A 23,920-nucleotide genomic window follows, 5' to 3' on the forward strand; every position below is an offset into this window, starting at 1 on the left:
AATGAAGCGACCTTGTCATGACTAACTCTTGCAGCCGGCACGGCCGACGAAGACGAAGTTTCTGCGAGCCAGAACGCTACTTCTCTAGCTCTGCTGTTTTTGACTGATTGCTCTGTAAATCTCCCGGTAGCCGTCATGGATTGCTTCACGGATGCAAGTTGACGTCCCCGCGCCTCTGCTGGGGATGGCGACTAAATCGGCAGCTGCGTCTAGGAAGCAGACCGGCCTCCAGAGCGACACCGACAACGACGATACCAGTGTCTACTAGGTCAGCAGTGAGGACTTCTCCGATGACGACTTTCAGCGTGTGAGGAGCCGCATGGCGAAACGAAGAAACACCAGGGCTTACCTGTGTTCAAGCACGTCGACTGCAGGACCAACTCGGAATAGCGCTGTCAGTACAATTCTATTTATACCAGAACACGCTACCGACAACTTGAGGCGACTTAACAGACAGTCTGTCTCGGTGTTTATCGAATCGTTGGCGCCAAATCAAGTCACGTATGTAAGAGTCAACACACGAAAAAATGTCTTGGCTATTGACGTCGTACATGAGACGGCACGGATCACTTTGAGCAAACTTACGGAACTTAGTGGCATGAGGGTCCGCTCGGACAGTGATACCATTACTGGTGCCATCAACGACGTAGACGTCTCCATCTCCAGCGCCGACTTGCCGATTTTAATTAGCCAGCCGTTGATCGCTGCGCCATTACTCATTTGTCTCGACTCGGCACATCCAGATGTGTGAAGGTGGTTTTCAAGGGCAAATCTCTGCCCTCACAGTCAAGGTGGTCCACTTTAGACAACCCGTGCGTCCATTTATTCAAAGAACACTCCAACGCCGCAACCGCCTGAGGCTGGGACACGTGAGCGCTGTGTGCGAGAGCACGAGGGTTTGCTCGCGCTGTGCACAGCCCCACGCTGCAGATACCTGTGTAGCCACGGTTCTCAAATGCCCCAATTGCATTGGGTCCCATGATGCTACCTCAAAGGACTGCCCTAAAATGAGGAAAGAAAGGGCGGTCTTGAAGCAGATGGCAAGAGACCGTTCGGCTCGTCGGGAAGCTGTTGCGGCCATTAGAAAGCGACGCTCCCGACGCCGTCGAACTTCAAAGAACGAAGATGCCTCTATGAAGAGCGCGGCACATCCGACAACTCCTCTGCCCCCTAGACCTGGCGGAGTCGAGGTCGTGCCGGACAAGGTCGTGCCGGAGAATACCAATACTGAAGCGTGGCCCGCACTAACAAAGCTACAGCCGCCGCCACAGCAGAAGCCACAACCGAAGCCACAGCAAAGTCCCAGCTGAAGCCACAGCCGAAGCCACAGCCATGGCCACAGCCGACGCCACAGCCGACGCCACAGCCATCGCCACAGTTGAAGCCACAGGCGAGGCCACAGCTGGAGCGGCAACCGATGCCACAGCCGGCACCTCAGTTACATCAAAGGATACAGTGCACCGCGGTAGAGTCCACAATGCCGACTCCCGATAAATTGCCCGAAGAAGACCAGCAAGTGGTTGTGATGGTTCGGTCCCTTATAAATACCCTCCGTGTACTCTTAAGCAAGCTGTATACTCCGTCAGCGCGAAGTGCAGTACAAGAACTGGATGCTCTTAATCCAGTGCTTGCAAGTCTCGAGTAAACCTCATGGCTCACCCGCAACCACTGACCCTTGGTTCATGTCAGATGTCTTCAACGCACATCATTGGCTATGGGACTTGACTTAGGTGTAATGGTGCTTCGCTGCACACACAATGCTCACCCTCTTCCACTTTTCCTCTTTTTATTCCCCCTTTCCCTTACCCCTTGTGGAGGGTAACAAACCGGACGTTCATCTGGTTGACCTCCCTGCCTGTCCTCTCTTCGCTTTCTCTCTCTCTCTCTCTTGCAGCCGGCAAGTCCACCCCCCCGAAAAAATATAATTGCGGTGCATCCACTAGTTAAAAATAAATGTGGACTTTAATGCCATTATCTGTCTTTATTATGTTAGGTATGTACTCGATGACATGTTTTATATGATATAATGAGGTAGTCATGATGACTATTACCTCACTTCCTCAATCTAACTACCTAAGTCGTGCTTACAACGACGAGCAAGGTAATTATGATCACTATTGTGCATTATTGCCATCTCCCCATCGCACTCGTCAATAATGAAACCTTATGGGCGTATAAGCAGACAAACGAAGCGGTGATCTCGCATCCTTGGAAGCCTGAGTGAGCCTGAATTCGCTATAAGACTGACTGAGTGAATGAAATGAATAGCTTTTTTCCTAATGTTCTGTCTCTTAAGTAAAAATGATAATGGACATCTTTATCACAGATTCTGCTAAATAATGTGAATTCTAGGACGTTAACATTGTTTTTAAGCATGAAATGCTTTTTTAGCTGCCGTTGCGCTGACCTACAAGAGACCTTCAGTCAAAATCTAGAGCCGTTATCCGGGCACTCAAGATGAGAACGGAACGAGAACCTTCTGGCATCGTTGCAAGAGAAAAACGAGATCATCCGGCCAACCAGGGAAAACTTAAGGAAGTGCGATCTATGGCCCCATCCCTTTGCACAGAACCGCCGCACATACGTAATATGTACTACTTCCTAATGTTCAAAATATCATTCAAGCTTCTAGTAGCTTCTAGTAAGCTGAAGTTTAGTTTATCCTTTCATATAGGGACGTTCAAAAGGCAGATACAGTGCAGCATAACCTTGATGGTCATCTTTTGGCGCTGAGACAGGGCTGCCTGTGCTCTTTTCAACGCCAGTGGTCCGTGAGTTCCGCTGCGCGGATTTTGCGCCACCTCCTTCAAGAGATGGCGCCATGCTGCGTGACAAGGCAGGCAGCATCCGGCGCCCCATGGATGGTTCTTTGGCCGAGACGAGACTTGCAATGAGGTTCAGTTCAGTTCACAACAGGTTCATTTCGGCTCAACAAGCTTTCAGGTCTCCGTCACGGTACAAATCTGATTTGCCGGTAACCATGTCATGCGTACATCTACTTTCAATTGCGGAAGAGCCCGCCTTTTTATGATTGTAATAATGGCTGTTCATTAATCGAGGGTAAAAATTGAGGAAGTATTGACTATTCGATTCGATTCTACTTGTGTATGGCGCTGTTCGATTTATGTACGATTAAGTCTCAAAAGTAACATTCGTACAGCCCAGATATGCTGTTAGATTCCGACAACCTATGCCAAACCGCATCTTACTTGAATAGGAAGCTTCGCTTTCAAGCTAGTGGTACCTTACTGGCACGGATTGGATGGCGACAGAAAGACTGCGCAGTTGGGACCGTCAAATGAGTAAGTACAACTGTCATTTCAAGAAACCAGAATGCGTAGAAAGTCGTCACGTGAAGCAGGACTGGGCAGTAGGCAGGAATAGTATCATCATGATGGTGTCGATTGAAGTAGAAGTATGCTAACCTAAATAGGAAGGAACTGTGCCTATTACGATCAGCTCGACGAGAACGCGGGGGACGCGCTAAAGTACTAAGCGAGCACCGGAACTGAACGGCCACTACCCAGGCATTATCTTATTCATTTTCATTTGGAGCCCATGTACTGCCCCCGAACCCCTGAATAAATTCAAACGATCTAACGCACCTCGCATCTCCATAATGGTTACCCGGACGTCAATGGAACACGACATTTTCTCGTGCTGGATGTCACTACTGACCCTGCGATCTCAGGCATCTCACCAGCGGTGGGAATGGCGGAGCCCACAATCGCGCGCCGGCGCTGCCACTGCTTCACGACGCCTATCGTCTTGCTGTGTCCCACATTTTCGAGAACGGCACATAGATCACCAGGCCGACAATTAATTTCGACCTAAGGCTTGCCCAACAGGTGCGACAGATGATGCAGGAAGAGTTGAATTTAAATTTCATTAAATTTCGATGTTCACGTAAAAAATAACACGATTTGATTATGAGGAACGCCGCAGTGGCGGACTCCGGAATAATACTGACGCCGAGAAGGATCTTTAACATGCGTGCAATACACGGGAAACGGGCGTTCTTGTATTTCGTCCCGAACCAAATATGGCCGCCGCAGCCGGTATTTGATCACACGACCTCGTGTTTAGCAGCGCCACACCATAGCCACTGAAGCCACCGCGGCAGGTGTGGTGCACGAAGACCCCGTTTCCCTTGTCCCCTGCTGCCATGAATATCTCCCGTGGGGTGTCTACTAGCGTCGCAACCATTTCAGCTATAGCAACAGCGCTGACTCTTCCTCCGCTTCAGTGGCCGGTTGTGACACTAGATGCCCTTGAGCGGATGCACGCCAGCGGTATCCACGTATTCAGGTGGTCTCGTCCTGAGTGGACAAACAGCGACATTGCAACCACCAGCCCGGGCATTTGACAACCCTTAGACTCTGCCTGCAACGCGTCCACATCATCCTTGCTAATGCCTCCGCCCCGTTGCCGGACTAAACGCCGCACGCAACAGCCGCGTTACATCCACCAGGGAGAAGCTTTGCACCGATTCTAAATCTCTACTCTCTTGCATGCGTAATCATGCGAATGACAATTAAAATTTGGAGTCGGATATCTCGGAGCACAGACACGGTAGAAGAATTCTTCCAACTGATGCTGTGCAGAAACACGACTGCCTGTAACTTTTCGATACAAACATACCCACGTATTGTAGTCAACAAAAGGTAATTATTCAATTTTAGTGAATTGGGCTGCTGACAGTGATAACTATAATCTCACTTTGTGCCCCCCTGGCCACATAACTTATTTGCACAGGTGTCATTCGCATGCCTCCCAGCGCCTAATTTTAAGAAAGCCATAAAGCCTAATTTTGAACATACTCTATATAAGATCTACAGAAGTGCTGGCCGGAAAGATCCGTCAGTTTCGTGCCCTTGTGCGGCATATAGTCGCAACTGTACACGTTGTCCATCCAGAACTACTTTATTCTTCGTCCTTTTATAAATAACCATGGTAAGTGCTTCGACTGTCGAATGTGAAAAAAAAAAGTCTGCCGAACCAATCTTGTTTGACAAATTTGTAAGCGATAGCTAGCGCAGTAGGATAACAGATGCGCTGAATATTTCTGTGACGAACTCATCCCTCAGCCACCACGTTCGGCCTTGCAGGAGAAGCGATAGTATTATTCAACATTAAAATGTGTTCAATCACCAAGCACGTAGTGTGTTACCTTGTAGAAATACCTCACCGCGGCTTAAATGTGGAATTAGTCGTTAGGGCGCCAAGCATCGCAAGAATGGCTTGCACGAGTGTTTGCAGCTATTCAGGTCCCCGTCCGTGGAGTAATGGTTAGAGCATTGAGCTACAGTTTTGGGGAGCAGGGGTTCGAAAACAGCCATCTGGCATGTTTAATTCGATTGGCATTCTAATGGCGGGTTCCACTGGGCCAACAGGAGCAGTCAAAAGCAGCCCGAAAGTACTCTCTCAAGACCAGCTGCAGTCGAATGGGCGAGCAGGACCATTGCGATTCAATGAAACGACAAGAGCAGTTTGGCGACGCTGAGGCCAGTTGGAGTTGCTCCCGCACGACAAGCGGAGTGCGAAGGAAGTCAGGTGGTGAAAACTCGTCATATCACATTTAATGCGCTAGCATTAGGAGCGTCAAACTGGAAAGTGTGCATGCGAAGTGTGGGATGCCTGGTAAAGTGGTAGGGGTATGTCTTCATATAAAAGTAAAGAGAAATTCGTCAGGCTACTCTTCAACCGCAATGAACTTGAGCGATGTTACAAGGCAAACAGAACAAGTATATTTTTCGAATGGTTTCGACCATTGTAGTGGTGGAAGCCATTGAAATATAAATATTTGTTCTGTTTACCTTGCAGCATCGCTAAAGTTCCTTGTATTGTATATTACGCAAGATGGCGGGTGGTCTTATCCGAACCACCGTCAATTGCACTTCGCTCCTCGGTGAGGAAGGACGTGTGCTCAGTGAGCACCAGTACAACACTTCGCTCTGTGGCGAACGCAGCTTGATTCATGGATCCGGGAGCTCATAAAGGCGCGACGCAATGCTGACGCATTCCTCTCGCATTTACCTCTCAATCGCAACTGGCTTTGACTTGATTACGTTATCGTCGTTTTGGTTCAGTGTTGGGCAGCAATCGCGGCTGAGAAGCGAAGATTGCGTGTCAATCGCCTCGGGAAATTGAACAATCTGGTCACGTGATACACATTCACCCTCGCACTTGGAGCAGCAGTCGCTCACTTGCTACGCTACTGTTCTGCTCCTCTCTGCTCTTGCATCCCTTGCTGTTTAGCCAATGAAAGGTGCCATTGGGGTTTTCACGCACTTTCTGGTGACTATCTCTTTATGTCTCCAGCCATTTTCCCGCCAACTTGGGTAAATGAGGGTAGGTTGTTTATGGTCTAATCGGTAGCGGATCGGCACTGCTGTGCTGATGAAACAGGGTTCTAAACCCACCGTCGGGCCACCTTGGTTCACTTGATATTTAGCACTTCATGTGTCACTGCATTTCTTCATTGCTAATAGCATTAATGTCGTCATTCATGGTGAGAATGGTTCACTGGGTATTTGGCACTGGGTTCGTGACCACATTACTTCATTGCTTATCGCATTAATGTCGAGATTCATCGTGAGAATGGTTAAGCAAATCATGCACGACTTTCTCCACTGATAGGCCTTTGTAACAATTATGACTATCGCATCTGGATGTTTCTGCGACATGCAGGACGCAGCATTATATGGCGTAACCTCGATAATACTGTGCGCAAAGTCATATCGTGTTCTTTTTACCGATGTCTGGCTTAGTTCTTGATAAATAATTAGGGTCTTTTTACTGATAGTGGAATGTCATAATTAAACCGTCTCACCTTTTATGGGGCATCTTGATGCATTCTTCTGGCTGATGTGCGCATTCATTGTGATTTTCATGTCTGTAGACAGTACCTCGCATACAGTTACAATCAGTGTTCTCATATTTACAGAAACTATGGCCTTCAGCGCATTTGCAAGTTAGGCACTTTTCAGAGATATATGACCTGCAATGGGTAAATTTGTTAGCGTAGTGTTAGTTGCATTTTATTTAACTATGTCTAAACATTTATACACGTCTTAAAGAAGGACGTACAACAGACAGCTATATCATGCGTTTACATTTCTTCTTTCTCAAAGATACTAGACGATAGGATCAGTACTAGACAACTAGCCACATGATGTTCTGTATGATTGAGAATCAAACAGTTTGTTCTCGAGAGGATGAAGAAAGACCATTCGTTCGACTGCTCCTCGTCACATTGGCTGTAGAAGTTCATTGGTAATAAAAGTTCACCCTCGTCATGCATAGAAGGTGTCTCCTTCATATAGGTAACCTTGAGACATGCATTTACTAGCATGCCTCGATGGTGCAACGTACACAAGAGACGAAGATGAGAATGTTTTTCAATGTTTTGTCTATGTCACGGTTGACATGCTAGTGGAAGTGCTGGAGAGATGAACTTTTGCTCAGACGTTTGCGCCTCGAACCAGTTATATGAAGAAGGTAGTAACTGACCAGCGGGCTAGTTTCTTTGATCTTAGCAAAGGAGCACAAGAACAAGAGACTCAATAAGGGGATCTCACAGACCCCCTTATTGCAATTGTGTGCATTTATTACTATGTGTTTTTGTTATAGCGAGGCAAAACAACATTCGCCTTAAAGTGTAGTTTAGCTCTAAGATCAAGAAAGCTGACTGCCAGAAACATCTTTTTCATTCTGCTAGAAATCCTTCACCCAGAATTTAATTCCATGCCTACTTCCCCTGGTTGTCAATGATTAGATATTATAGTAGCGTTATAAATTAGGATAACGTAGTTTGCTTACCCGTCAAGAAAAATTCCGCACTGTGTCAGGTTCTGAGCACAGTTTTTCTTGTTGTTGTTAGGATAGAAAATGCCATTGTTGCAGTCGCATAGTGGACCGAATTTGCAGGAGGTGTCACGATATCCACATTGGCATTTTATGCATTGACGGTCGGCAGAGTGTTCTGGCCTGAAAATACGCGTATATTGCCCTTGAATTTTGCACCGCATAGATCAGCAGACAAACTGTTTTTAAAAGCAGCGTGCCGCGACATATATAGGCAGACTTAGAATGTTGTAAACCGCCTACTGTAGTGCCCACGGACGAACTATAAGTAATCAACAAACAAAAAAAAAGATAAAGGAATCGTGCTAAACAAACAATTCACAAAAAAGTCACAGGCCTGCGCGGCACACGCAGCACAGTCACAGCGTAAACTGGTGGAGTACGTGGCTCAAGAGTAGCTCCAATTGGGGCACCACGCACAACATGGCCTTCGTGGCAGTCTGTACGCCTCGTTTTGACCAGAAACATCTGAACTGTCCGCCCGGCGTCGATGGCGAGCTGCGGCTTGTAATGCTCTCTGCACAGCAGTCTGCTCAGCCCGATCAAGCCTTGCAACTGTAACTTACATGTCGGGCACGCTGCGTTTGCAGGCACCTTAACTAGATGGCGCCACCATATTGGCGGACGCTCGGGATCGCGTTGATTGGGCACCTCGTTTGAAGCGCATAGATCTCGTCGTCAGCGCCTGCGCACTGCTGCATTTGGAGGCGCCTTACCTATATGGCACCACCATACTGGCGGAGGCTCGGGTCGGCTGTCCCTGCGCGCTTGGGAGCGTTTTAGAACATTTTCCGCCGTCCGATAGCAAGCGCTTGCGTGGCTCAGTGGCAGAGTATCTGGCTCCCACGCAGCGAGCTCATAACAGCTTACGCTGTAAAAGTGGCAGGTTCACCCGAAAGGCGACGCATCGACTGGGATAGGAAATTAGTAAAGAACTATACGAAGCAAGGATTGTAGTTTAATAGGCCGTATAAAGTTGTAAACATGCGCTTACTAATTAAATAGACAAACAGGGTGTCACGCGCGCACAAGTAAACATGAACACATCTCGCTCGATGACAGCGGAAACTCGCTGTGAGAATGCTGGAATGAGAAAGCGCGCCAGCAGCTGCGGGCAAATTGACCTTCGCGCTGTCTCTCGTCTCGCTTAAACGCGTACTAAACGTCGAAAGCACAGCGCATACGAAGCTACCGGAACTCGGCACATGCACTTTGTTCCCATCGCAGATCGCCTTGAAGATCAGGCCCGCGCGGGCGCGCACTTCGCCCACATCGCAGTTCGCTTTCAAGATAAGGCGCCCACGCAGCCGCGCTGTGAGCAGCAGCCGACGGAACAAAACTCCCCCCCCCCCCCCTTCCTCTCCCTCTACGTCGCCTCGCCCCCGTGCCTCGCGCGCATAGACTGCGCGCTTCCGGCCTGCCTTCCTCCCTCGCGTGCGCTAGATTGAGCCGCCATTGTAGGCTCACCCTCGTACGCTTTCACTCGCATACACAGCGTACGGCGCCCGGCGGCGATGTTACCGCCTTTGGACTTTATATACAGAACCTCACGGCGACGGCAACGGCAGAAATGCGCTTTGAGTGTCCATATAATTGCTATCGCAATAAAACGAACACAAATAATCAAGAGCGACTGAAGACGCGAAATATCTGTCAGGTGCATAATTTCTGAACATTGGCCTTGTTTTATCGAAGTGCTGCCCTGACGACGACAGTCGCCTTATAGAAACGTGCACTCTCGACAGACCGTTTTTTGTACACGCTGTTCATCACTTTGCAATGTCGACGTTTTGCTTGAGGAGCACTAGGTACCCACTGAAAGGAGGATCATAGCAGGTTCTAGACGGAAAGTTTCATCATAGTCGTCCACATCACACTTAGAGAAAAAAATGAAATTGTACACTTGCCTTCTGTTGCTACGTTTTATTTCACATGTGGTTGAAGAGTTCAGGATGCATTCATTGGTCACCTTGTCATACAAAGTGCCATTCCTACACACAGAACTTTCCCCACTATCACAGTGCGTGGCACTTTTATTGGGGCATGTGCAACTCGCACAGGTCATTTCTTCTGAAATAGTATGAAAAATTAATTGCTTTAATTCAAGTCGGCAAGTGCTAATTCTAAGGTTGACTGCCATGCTACAGTGCGACAGATAGTTATGCCTCAGAAATCACTGGGAAGGTACATCTCTGCATTTCGCGTGGGGTACTCTATTTCAACGACGGTGACACTATTGCTCAATCCGCATTCTTGGGTATATTGTGTGCAAGATTAGCTGTTGGGAGTATCAGCAAGACAATGCCCACAAGGGCAAAGGCGGTGGTCACAGAACACCCTTCTGATTGAAGGTTTTATGCCCTGTCACTTAGTATTAGTGTGAGTATATATTGAACCTTTCGGTTCCACATATTTTTATCACACACTACAAGGTTAACTACGCTGTCTTGTATTCGACACTACTCTAAGATTTCCTGCACTCGGAAATATACTCGAATTGAAAAACTAGTATTTTTTGCTAATAATTTTATTTAGAGCGATAAAACCAATCCACGGCAGAAATAATCTTACGATGAATGTCGGCGCTCATGCGATTAGCATTGAGACATCGTACCGAAACACCGTATTTAAATCGCGAGACACACCAGGTAATATCGGTGCACGCAGCCGGGTTCCTATCCCGCACTTCCATCTGCAAACGCTGTGCCGCTGCCTCGAAGTCCGCGTGTGGTGCATATGTGAATAGACCGGGTGTTTCAGCGAACACTTTCAAATAGTCTTACAGTTTGCCCGTGACAGATAGCGCAATTCTAGTTCATGAGCTGATCTACTCGAAGAGACAGACATTACTTGCACAAAATATTGCAACGCATAATCAACTAATTAGCAAGAATTCACGTATTAAATTTTAACTAATTACCTTACGACCCATGATGCAATTTACAAATTCTAGCCGTGGAGTTGGGAAGGCGGGTCAACTTGAAGCTAATTCTCAGGATGCCACCAGTTTCGAGAAAATAATTCCCGAACTTAACGGTGAAATCTCGCCGGTATGCGGAGAAACAGAGGGTACGCTGACGCAGGAGTTTCCCTGCGATTGAATGCAGAACGCTCCCCAAATCTCGTGTGCTCTTTGTTCTCTATATCTACCTAGTATTGTGCAATCTTCAAAGAGAGGTTTGCAGCCGCATTCTTTGCAGTGCTGGGCTAAATCGCGGGGTACAGACCCTTTCATTGCGTACGCATGCTCTCTCAGCCGGTCATTCAAACATCGACCTGTTTGGCCAATGTAGCAGCGTTTGCACTTGAGCGGAATCTTATAAACAACTGCGTTTGCGCAGTCAACGTGGGGATTTCTGTGTTGTTTCTCACAGATTTTTTTCTCACAGTTTTGCATTCAATCGCACTGAAACTCCTGCGTCAGCGTACCCTCTGTTTCTCTGCATAGCTGCGAGATTAACTACTTGTTTAAAACATGATAACCTGTCTGACGACGCGGGTAATGTGTTGATTTTATTCCCTTCCCGGCGCAGAAACAGTCTTTTTTTCTGGCCTTATGCGCTGAACCTGTGTATTGTATATATTGCATTGCCAGCCATAAACCAGTGGTTGTTATTTCAGCGCCTTGTCTGTCTGCTTACTTCGTCCCGTCCATAGCACTGTTTGTTCCCGTCCTAATGATGTACCAACCAGCACAGACCAGCACACTCATTTAATACCTGCAGACCGGAGCTTTGGGCAATCATTCCTATTTATTATAGTGCCTATTAAACATTTGAGCACGATCTAGGGGTCTGGAAACATTTTAGTAAACACATATGAAGACGAAGATTTAGCAAACCGAAGGTCCGTATGTGTAAAAATCTCTTTTGAGGTAATAATGCTATTAGCATTCTTCGGGAACTTACCCAGTTTGCCATTAGGTTCCATGTATCTATGTGTCGATGTATATTTGTCCATGCCTAACTTTTTTCCGCGCAACGGATGGTCAAACAGTCAAATGGGTTGAGCATCGGACTGCCACGCTGAGGGAACCGGGTTCGAAGCCAACTATTGAACCTTCTGACGTGACACTGGGTATCTTACATCAGGTATGTTGCGCTCTTGAATGAACGCCTTTGATGCATATTTGGGTTCTTTCGTATGCACCACTAGATATGTGCCGCTCTTTAATGACACTATGTCACAGAGAGAGCTATGTCAAACAGGTGAGAGCTTTGTTGGTGCGACAATTTTTTTTATTTTGCTTTTTCTTACTTTTACAACCCGACGGTGGCCGTTGTCCTAGCCTTCTATGTGGATGTTCTGCACTGGCAATCATAACCCTATCAGTGTATCTCGAAATCGCCAATTATGTACTATTCCTGTTTCATTAAGATATACAAATATATTTCAGAAATAAATATTTCTGCTATATGACTGTTGCTCAAACTGCGGGTCATGACCCCCAAATGAGTCATGAGCTTTTTCTGAGGGTCATGCAGAGTCTAACTATAGTCTGCTCGGTAGAACAGCGATGAAGTTTCAATTCTGGTGCTCATATCCTTTCAACGGCGTTTTTTTTATAAAGTAGCACACACACACACACACACACAAACACACACACACACACACACACACACACACATATATATATATATATATATATATATATATATATATTGTGAGCAAAATATTAATCCTTCATCTTCTTCACCTGTACATAATCATCATCACTGTGCGCGTCGTCTTCGTTCAGCGCGTGGCTCAGCCAAATAAAGGCGACGAGACAACAGCTGTGCTGCTGCCTTACAAAGTGGTGGAGGTGCTGGGTATATATATATATATATATATATATATATATATATATATATATCTTCAATAGCGGCCAGGGCCTGTTCTGCAAACGTTCCTTCAGTCAATACAAAAACTACTTTGTCTGCCAGCATCCCGGTGAGGTCGCGCTTGTCCAGCGCGTTGACCATGCCATTTAAGAAATACTTCTTCATGCAACCAGGGCCTGCATTGCCATCATTCTGCATCGCTGGTAGCTCTGTCCCGTTCATGATGTTCAGTGCAGGTGGCACACGTCGAGCCATTGCAAGGAGCTGGTGCCCTTAAGCTTACTACCGCCCTTTATATAGATTTCTCTCCAATAAAAAGTCAGTTGACAGAAGGGAAGAATACAGTGTGGCATAAGAGCTCAATTGCGCAATGTTCGAATCAGTTCAAATGATTTTTACAAGTTCATAATTGACAGTAAGGGAACGCAAATAGAAAGTTGAAATAAAATACGGGCTTATTGCGGGAAAGTAGTCAGCACTATCGAAAGAATTGTATGGAAAAGAAGTATTTACACTTAAAGTGTATCCAAACACGTTTTAAAGACGAAGTTTCAGTGTTTCCATATGTAAGAATCGCCTTGGACAGACTAGATAGTTAGTGGCAGAAAGTTGTTGCATGCAATACTCACCTACGGATTCATTATTAAATGCATGGATAACCTTGAGGGCATTAATTATTATCAAAACTGAAATAGATAGCTCAAGAAGGCTCATGGCTGTTCGCTTGTTTCCGAGGCAGAATTTCCAGCCATAAGTTTCTTCGCGCATTGTGAAATCGAGCGGGTTAATTATTCTGTAATGTGTTTTTTCTCTTTCTTTCCATTCAAGGAGAACGAGTTATGATGGCTTGGGAAACAGAGCAATTTCGTGCATATCCTTCTATGGCATCTTGTGCTCCCCCTCCCCCCGCCCATCTGGTTCCCGAGGAAATCAAAGAAACTGGAGCGTAAAGTAATAAACGATGCCTCTTTTAACTCAGTAAGCTGTGACATAATGTGCGCAGGTGTCTGTACGTGTTGAATGCAAAACAATATTGAAGCGACTTTCTAAGAGAAATGTTGCCATGTTTAACTAATGATGTTTTCCGTTGAACATGTTTCACGCACTAACAAATTTTAAAAATGATCACGCAGTGCAACACGCGCCTTTCTGCATATGTTCTCACTGAGCCTTGTGCAATCATGTCTTGCGCGCGACGCGAATTGTGATGCACATTGTGGAATTTAAGCGAGCACCAGTAATTACGCTAGAAGCTTCAATGAGCGATGTATAACGAGCAGGCGCGTCTGATCCGCAAATGAGATTTTCGGCCATCGAAGCACGTGTTCGTCACTATCATTCTGCCCTCTGGCAAATTGTTTTTGTGGGCACAGGCTTTCTAATATTTGTGGACATAGGTTTACCATGTTGTCTAATGGCCACGGTGTAAGAAGATAGGTGCTCCGACGGCGCGCCCGCGCTGGGGCGAGAGAGCGGCCACTTCGTGTGACCGGAAGTGAGCGTCGCCGCTAGGGGCAGCACGTGTTCAGGAGGCCATGGAGCAGCAGCACAAGAGTGGATAATTTACAACCTCCGTCAGCATTTAAACACCCATACCTAAAGATGTGCAATTTTTCGTTATTCAGACGCCAAATGCTGAGCAGGTAGAAGGTTTCATGCCACTTACTGTCAAAATACCGTCATTTACAACACGAGACGCGTCGTCTGCTCGAGCAGACGGCGCGCTGCGCTTGCCACTGCTTGCCGCATTGGAGTCGATCGGAATGTCGGCATAAATATAATGGGGCGTTCCTCCAACCAAATAGAGTCGTTTGAGCAGGCGAACGACATATATGCAACGAAATAAGGCACCTCTGCCGCGCGTGCCCATAAAAGCGCCAGCAAAGCTAGCGAAAAAGTGGCCCCCAGAACAGGTGCTGCCCCTTGCGGCGGCAGCGTGCGTAGAGTCACACCAAGTGGCCACGCCTCGCGCCGCCGTCGGATCACCTACCTTCTTACACCATGCTAATGGCTTTGCCCACCAGATGTGTGCTCGTGATCGTGATGACGTCGTGGTCGGTGCGTCGCCGTCATTCCAGCTATGTCATCGACTTTTCTCATGCCGTCATCTTCACGCCATCGTTGTCATACAGTCGTCATGCATTCATGGTGACACCGCTGTCGTGATGTTGTCGGGGTCGTTCCATCATCCTCACTCCCGATTCTGTATCCGACTCTGGTCATACCGTCGTCACCACGCCACTGTAGTTATCACGCCATTGTCATCATGTACTCATTCTTATGCCACTGTACTCCTACCAAAATGCATGCCAACCTAGTCATTGTGTCGTCATCATGCAGTCGTCGTCGCACATGTTTTATCCTCGTAAAGCTATCGTGGTCATTCTATTGTCGTCCTTCTAATTTCGTGCTCTGGATTTCGTCATGCCGTGGCCGTCACGCCATCGGCGTCATACTGTTGTAATCACCTTGTCAAATTACCATCGTTGTCACTTCAGTGACGTCGTTCCATTGTGCCCTCATGCCGTCGTCGTCATCCCACCTTCGTCGTTCTATCGACGTCAGTCATTCGTCATTCTATTGTGATTACGCCGCCGATGTTATGCCGTCGTCATCATCGCGTGGTCGACGCGCCAATGTCGCAACTCCTGTGTGTTCATGCGACTATCGGCATGCCGTTGTCGTCACGGCATCATCGTCATACGGGCTTTATCGTGCAGTTATCGTCGTGCTATGCCGTCATAGACTCGTCGTCATGCCAATATTATCATGAAGCTGTCATTCTATCATCGTGATTGCGTGGTCGTCACACACTCGTCGTCATCCATTCGTTGTCATACCGTCGTCGCGATACCGTTGCGGCTGTTCCATTGTGGTCATTCTAACTTCGACGTCTGACTGTCGTCCATGTCACCATTGCCGTCTTTCCTCCGTCATCACGCAGTCGCTTTACGAACTTTGTTACTACAAGAATGTCATATTATTGTTGTCATGTCAACGCCGTCACACCGGCTTCATCGATCTAAAAACCTCATTCCTTGTTCATCAATCTATCGTAATCATGCCAGCGCCATTATATCCTCATATTTGCCTGTGCCATGCAATCGTCGATATTGCGTCGTTCTGAGACAGTACGTTAACGCGTCCGTTGTCATATCATCGTATACACGCCATTGTGATCGTGCCACCATGGTTATTCCAGCTTCGTCAGCAGCCTACTGTGTTCATGTCGTCGTTCTCAAGCTCTAATTGCTCTAATGGCGGCTACGCGAGCTTCAAAAAGCACCAGCGGGTTGAATTCCGTCCACATCATCTTTCTGATACGAAACTGGGTCGCAACGCTGAGAGAAGCCTTAACGAAACATACAGCGCTAACGAAACATACAAACAAAGCGAAATGTACTCCCTTCTATCGCTGATTCGAAATGTGAACAGAATCGTCTGCACGGCTTACAAGTACTAATAGAAACAGAAACACAGAAATCTCAATGTAAATCCTGTTAACACGTGCACGAAGTACGTTTACTTATAGGCAGCGCGTCGTACTATCAGTAGTGAGATTGCATCCGCCATTTTCGTTTTCGCCTTTCTTACGCAGGTCCAAAGTTAGTTGTTATGTACGTAATAAACATTTACTAAACACGTAATTAGAGACGTTGTGCCTCATACACACTTCACAATACTCTAAATACTCGTATTGCCGGAAATCTGCGATGTCTTGTTTGTTGAACATTGGCGGGCACTGGATTTCTACGCTCCACATCAGCATGAAACACGCAAGGACACAACCACCTGCATTTTTAAAAATAGAACTTTAGTAATTTTTAAAGGCCTCATTAGAGAGGAAAAAAGTCTATAGCGCTTGGTGACACATGTGAGAAGTGCAATATAAAGCTCCTTCACGCAGATAACCCGTGATGCATGTTTTTTTATTTCACTGCAAAATATAAAATCACAAGATGTTCCACTAAGAAAAAAAGTGCGCCTGAGGATATATAACGCCTTTAAAAGGTGTGACAATATTTTATTAATCGGATTTCATCAAAAAAACAGCTGTGCCAATAACTGAAATATTATTCAACGTAAACCATTTCACCGTGAGGATATATAACGCCTTTAAAAGGTGTGACAATATTTTATTAATGGGATTTCATCAAAAAAAAACAGCTGTGCCAATAACTTAAATATTATTCAACGTAAACCATTTCACCGAACTAGGAAGCATTAGTTTGAAGAGGTAGTAATTTAATTGTCAATAAGTTCGCATAGCTTGGTGCGCCGCGGTGAGTGTAAATCAACGACGCCAAATGTGGTGTACCTTCCCATCGTAAATGTTCCTGTAGGTCGACCTCCCAATAAAGACGCGCCTGTTGAGTCGTGCCTCAGGGGTCTTTGCTTTCTCCTAGATCCAGCTAAGGTTCACCTATAAAGTTCTTCAATTCACCTCAGGAGATGAAAGTAGCCTCGCTAATGTACGAAAGCAGGCTGGTCCGAAATCGCAGTCCTTGCACATTCTCAACCAAGCCAAGTTTTCCTTGAATGGTTCAAATGGATGAAATAGGTAAATTTTAACGCGAACGTAGCAGAACTAAATTTATTACAACATGACAAGTTCAGCGAAAGCAATTTAACTGGGTACTCATTTACGTAGGGCATGTTTAGACTATACCTAATCAACAAGGTTTGCCCAATCTGGTTTCTTGCGCGGCCATGTGTGTCAAAATAATAAATCTAGCTATGTAGAAAAGTGACTACATCATCAGCAATAAAAGCCTGCAAGCCATCTTGTACAAGAATCTCCCGAATAGTTCATAGAGAAAAAGAGAGAAAGCAAGGAGAAGCAAGGCAGGGAGGTCAACTTACCATCAACTTAATACGCGTAACTCTCATCAGTTGATAAAACTGAGTTACGGTCACTGAGGGAGTCAAGATGAGTTTCGACGTTTAGGAACCCGCACGCGTTTCTTTTTCACAATGCAGCGGACAAAGGTTGTAGTCGGTTTATATATGCGTGGCACGTGATGAAGAGAGCGAAGATAAACGTGGGGCATGGGGCCATCTGTCCGGTCGACCGTGTTAGATGTCACCTGTAGCATTACAGACTCGAGCAGAAACCTCGCTGTCAGGTCCTTCTGTTTTGCAATAATTGATGCGTTTTCCCAGTTCATTGCGTGAATTTATTTTTGCATGTGTCCTGCGAGCGCGTTCGATGCATATCGATTGCTCATGAAATCGCCCAAGTAGCCCTTACTAGCCATATCCAAAGAACGAAGTGGGTGTCCGGTACTTGGGTAGTTCATGGCGTCTTCTAGCGTTGGAGCTTTGATGGAAATTATGTAATGTGCAAGGGCCGCTCCAAGTTCTCGTAGATGCGAGCAGATAGGAGGGTAAGAATTAGATGGCGTTTGCTTACTTATTCCTACCTGTAACACACTGAGATATAGAAAGAAGCTTTGTAGATAGAAGCTATGTACAGGCAGGATATTACACGTCAACGATAACAGTAACAAACGTGGTATTAGGTGCTGAAAAAAATAGCGCCGTTGCTTCATTTACAAGTGAAAGTTTTTATTTTACTCAGAGTGCACCGCAATGAAGGCATCGGCTGTTCATGAGCTCTTTCCAATAAAACAAAGTAAATAAAATAACTTCGAACAGCAGTCGGTCTAAATGCATATAAATAAACGATTGGACTTCTGGGGGTATTGCAGTACGTTTTCTTGTTAAAGCAGTTTCTGAAAGAATTAAATCTACAGTGGGGGCAAGCAATCAAATTTATACCCATGCCTTCTTCACAGCTGCTGGTCGCACATCATATGCAGGCTTCAAGCAACTTCATGTAACCTGCGCATATAAAAAGAAATGTCAATTTGAGTCTATGTACAACTACATTTTAATGAGACCGCATTTGAAGTACCACCCCAATGTTAAATTACAAATAATTATATACGCAAAACATTCACTTTGCAAGTAGATTAGCATATGCAGTGCTAAAAGTACATTGCAAGTATTTCCATCCTTTAAAAGATCAAAGACTGTGATGAAGATGTGCCTCAGCCAACAATCCGGAAACCTACAATAAGTCTTTCCCATCTTATCCCCAACAGCGGCCGAGAGCCATCCCCTTCCTTGAAATAAAGGTTTTCTCATTCAAACACAATTTCTTCGTGTCGTTATAGGGCAGTTGTAAGTTGCGCTAAGAGGAAGCTCTAACTCGGCGCCAAATTTGACGCCGCCTATCGAAATACCCGCAACACAAAGTGATGTTTCGATAAGACAACCCCGGGCATATCTGAATAAAAGTTGTTGCGTTCCTGAGAGAAAGATACATTCTAGAGACTGTAGAAAGCAGGATTTTAGTTTGGAACATGAAATTGGTTAAGAAATTGTCAGAACCTGGCAATTTCTAAGTAAATAGAAGCACGAAGTTTAGAAATCTGTAACTCTGCAGCAAAAACCGCTATCGCAGTTCTGTAAGCTGCCTATGTTAAAGCATCTAAGGCGGAAAAAAATCTTATTTATGAATTTTGAGCTTACGTGCATTCATTTTAATGTTTGCCAAGGTTTTCCAAAAGTTATTTCCAATACTCACGAGTAAGTGGTATTGCAGACAGCGCTATATCATTTAAATGTATTATTAGGTGTAGTTGGCAAAATTGCGGTATAAAAACTGTGGTTAATAACACATTTCCAAGTTTAATAGCCTTTGTAATTTCTTAGATTCATAAATTTTTGGCAAGAGTGAGCCGCGTAAATAAAGAATATGCCTCTAACATGCACTGGATTTTACATTTTCCTTTATATAGCAAACCTCATCAAATTACATTTAGTGCATGTCAAAAACCGATTTCACTCTTTCTATGTATTTAGATGGGAGCCCGTGAACTAAAGCTTCCTGTTAAGATGAACGCCTACTGCAGGTTTACTCACCAATGAGCAAGAAGAAGGCCGGAAAATTCGCCTGTTTGAAGTGATAGAAACCAATAGCATTCATGTTTTACAATCTAAACCGTTGGTGCGTAAAAATGCAGTGACATGTTCTATAAGTTTTCACGTATATACCGGAGGTTGCAGTCTGTTCCTGTTATCGTGTGTGCTAGAACAGACGTGGGCTTTTGAAGGATGGTCAGAGGAAGCATGCTGTGAAACCTGCTGATTTTAAAGGAAAGCTTATGGTTTACTTTGAAAGAAGCGTAACGCTTTATTTTGCATGTTGTTATGTGAGTGTTGAATATATCTCTCTAAACCTTCAAACGACACATGTTATACGAGCGCCGTCATCTTCAAGGCATAAATACATCCTCTCAGATAAAAGGTGTATATGTTCTACTAAAATAACGTTTTTTCCTGCTCAAGGTACTGCTTTATTCGCAGACATTAGTACCTCAAGCAATGATGCAATTTGAATATTATATAAAAAGCTCTCGCAAACCTATTTTAGCTAGGACCAATAATACCGCCAGGCTTTACAATCTTCTTAGCCTTTCGTGTCTGAAGCGTACAGCAGCCGTCAGTGGCGGCCAAATTATCTTTCCAGTGGAAGTAATAGAGAACTATATCCGGATAAAGTACCGAGCTTAGCTTCGTTCCCTTTCATGATAGCCTAAATTGTGCCTACGATATTGTTAAGAGTGTTCTCCGTGAATGTTTTTGAAACAATCCCATGACCTTGAATTACCTGTCAGAGGCATTCGTGAAAGCCGAATTAGTTCTCCAAATGTCGCAGTCTGCAATGAACTAACTGTCTTTCCGGCAGGAGAGTTTTTCTGCGTGATATATGGTGTACTCTGAATAACCCCGCCAATGTAACGCTCACGAAACTTTTAGCAATCATTAGTAAGAAATTTTCTAATAAAATTACAACTAACGTTGACCACGGTGATGTGATTCTATAATGTACACACACGTACGATTTCAAAGTAAGTTTTAAAACTAAACAGCAAAGCCCAATTGTTCATGTTTGCCTGGTCGATAAGTATTTACGAAACACTTAATTTATCAGTTACTCTGTATTGAATTTTTAGGCTTATAGCAAATCACGAGTAACGCTTGTTTAAAGGCATATTTGTCATAATATACCTGATTATGCAGTTTATGTAGACCCAGTGTCTATTGCACTCTTCCTGATACATTTGCAACGCAGAGGAAAGGTGCCGGCTAAATTCTGAATAGGTATGAATTAAGCATTTTTACACGTATCACCTGCATGGTTGTGTTTTAACTTATTTATCAACGTCGGCAATGTCTCAAACCCAATATTAAGGCTTATCCGAGCAGGCGTTTCGGGCTGATATCACCTCGTTCCTCAGTGGTTAAACGAAGAATAGCAAGCAGTTTAGCATTGTCATAGATAAAGGCCTGAACTTTTTTTCCACCATCGCTGGACCACTGCGGAAAGAGCAGAGTTTGATTAGAATAACCCGATACAATAAATTGAGGTTACTGGTTAGGCACCTTATATATAGATAAGTGGAAAAGCCTTTGCTTTTCCCGATACTTCGTTTTTTATTCTGGACAGCACTGATAGGCATCCTTGTTATAAAGATGCCCGCTGACGAATTTAGAACTTTCGAAGTAGCCTGTACCCGTCCTCTTTTTGTTCACACACTGTAAACTGTCTAATCTGTAAAGCTTTCGGCGTTTGTTAAGACGACAATTTAAGATGTCATTTAAACGTTAGCGCAAAATTTTCTGTTAAAAAGAAACTGAGCAAGAAGACAATATTCGAACACTGTAGACGCCTTCCTGTCAAAGAATCACTCATAGCCTCTATTAGACAATTATTTGTAAATCTACCAATCAAGCTGATAGCGTCAACAAGTAATTAGGTCATTACACTGAGCCTGCTTCTATCCTAAGGATGATGATGATATAAACTTTAATTTTCGAGACGGTGTTCCCGAGCGTTTGAGCTGTGGATCACTCTAGGTGGGAGGGTCCCTCATTCCAGGAATCCTCTGGCCGCGATAGCATCCCGGGCTCTGGCGACAAGACGTCGTTGTTCGTCCAGGGCCGAGGTGGAGATCTTGGCCTCCCACGTCTCGGCGAGCAGGTTCACGTCTTCAGACGTTGTATGTTTAGTAACGGCGTCTTCGGGGCGCCACGGGCACTCTAGTAGCAAATGCGCCAGAGTGTCTGGCACGGCGCAGATCGGGCAGTTGTATGTGTGTAGTGTCGGGTGGATGCGATGCATGAGGATCCCATGGGTGTACGTATTGATCTGCAGTCTTCGGAATGGGGTGCTTTCCTCTTTCGTCAGTTTTGGATGAGGTGGCGGGTACACCCTGCGTCCCAATCGGTAGTGTTGGAGGATGGCTTTATACGTGGGGGGTATTGTCTCCGTTTCCGTTGCGTCACCAGGCGGTCGGGGGTCTCGCGAGGCGTCGAAAGAGGCCCGGTTGACGTGGTCGCGGGCCGTGGCGTGTGCCGCTTCGTTTCCCTCGAGCCCCTCGTGCCCTGGTACCCACGTGACGCAGGTGTAAGGGAGCGGAGTGCTTCGTTTCTGCAGAATTTTGACTGCTTCCACCGATATTCGGCCTCTCGTGTAATTGCGCACTGCGGATTGGGAGTCCGTGAAGACTGCGACCGCGTTCGTGCTCGTGGTGGTGGCGAGGGCGATCGCCGCTTCTTCCGCTGTCTCCGAGTTCCGCACCCTGACTGTGGCGGATGCCAGTTCTTTGCCTCTCAAGTCAACCACACTCAGGGCGTAAGCGGTTTTTCCCGGGTATTTGGACGCATCTACGTAGCGAGCATCTGGATAGTCGTGCTTGTGGCGTCTTCGGATGGCGTCGACTCGAGCGAGCCGGCGTCCCCGATGATGCTCGGGATGCATGTTGCGCGGTAGTTTGCCGATGCTCAGGGATTCTCTTAAGCATGGCGGTATCTTGACCTTGCGGTCCGCGTCGGGGATGTAGCGTTCTGCGTAGCCGAGGCGCGCAAGGACCGATCTGCCCGTCGGCGTGAGCTTCAGCCTCTCGAGTTGGTTGGTTTTCTGGGCTTCCACCAGCTCTTGCCAGGTGTTATGAGCACCCATTTTGAGAAGTCGGGTGGTAGATGCCAAAGGTGGTAGACCCATAGCGAGCTTCGTAGCTTTGCGGATGATGACATTGAGCTTGCCGACTTCGCAATTCTTGAGAGCCAGGTACGGGGTTGCGTACGTTATTCTGCTGGTCAGTTGAGCTTGAACGAGCGACTCTCAGGGTGTCCTGCTCTTTGAGACCACTGCGTCGATTAGCTACTCTCCTTACGAGGTGTGTAAGTTGGTAGATTGTGCGTTGGAGCCGTGGGAGCGTGGCGACTCCTGATCCATCTCGGTGGAGGTGCAAGCCGAGTACTCGAAGCGAGGCGACCTTCGGTTGGATCCCGTTGAGCGTGACGCATGGGTCTGGAGCTTCGTAGGTGGGAGGTCTACCCCTCGTGCGTGCCTTGAGTACGAGTAGCTCCGATTTCTCAGGTGCGCAGTGGAGGCCGCAGCTATCAAGGTAGTGCTCGATAACATCAACCGCTTCTTCAAGGCAACATTCTTGCTCTCCGGTGCTCGTTCCTCGCGTCCAGTGCGTGATGTCGTCCGCGTAGAAGGCGTGACGCAGGCCTGGGGTGTTTTCGAGAAGCCGGGGGAACTTGAGGAGTGCCACGTTGAATAGGAGGGGCGACACGACGGAGCCTTGCGGCGTTCCCCTGTTCGGCAGCTTGAATTCCTTACTGCGTAAGTTGGATATCCCCACCGTGGCCGTCCGGCCGGTGAGGAAGTTACGGACATAGTCGTAGGTCTTTGAACCGCAGGCGGTCTCATCGAGGTTTTGTAGTATCGCTTTGGGGCTGACATTGTCAAATGCGCCCTTCACGTCGATGGCAAGGACGCACGACTTGTTATTCTTGCTGAGGTGGTCAATGAGGTCATCCTTTAGGAGAAGAAAGACGTCTTGCGTAGAAAGAAGCTGGCGGAAGCCGAACATAGTGTCTGGATAGTGCCCATTGTCTTCGAGGTGCGATGTGAGCCGGTCGTGGACCATATGCTCAAACAGCTTACCAACGCACGAAGTGAGAGAGATTGGTCTCAGGTTCTCGAGAGCTGTGGGCTTGTTGGGCTTTGGTATCATGAGCACTTCCGAGTGCTTCCACGCGGCCGGCAGCTCTCCTTTGTCCCAGCACTCGTTGTAATACCGGAGGAGAGCCGTCAAGGCCTGTTGGGGCAGCTGTCGTAGGTGCTTGTTCACTATTCTGTCCTTGCC

The 23,920-nt window shown here is 46.3% G+C and overlaps 1 protein-coding gene across 1 annotated transcript in view; it reads right to left on the reverse strand.

Annotated features, from left to right (window-relative positions):
• Positions 1-7,985, reverse strand: part of LOC125945397 (uncharacterized) — a 32,919-nt gene extending 24,934 nt beyond the window's left edge. Inside the window, exons 1-2 of the mRNA XM_049667147.1 lie at positions 7,822-7,985; positions 6,833-7,000 (exon numbers count right to left, since the gene is read on the reverse strand). Of these exons, the coding sequence (XP_049523104.1) occupies positions 6,833-6,915 (83 nt within the window). The 5' untranslated portion in view covers positions 6,916-7,000; positions 7,822-7,985. The remainder of the gene's footprint in view (positions 1-6,832; positions 7,001-7,821) is intronic.
• Positions 7,986-23,920: the final 15,935 nt, after the last annotated feature.

This window comes from Dermacentor silvarum, chromosome 5 (genome assembly GCF_013339745.2).
Source record: "Dermacentor silvarum isolate Dsil-2018 chromosome 5, BIME_Dsil_1.4, whole genome shotgun sequence".
NCBI classification, from domain to species: Eukaryota; Metazoa; Arthropoda; class Arachnida; order Ixodida; family Ixodidae; genus Dermacentor; species Dermacentor silvarum.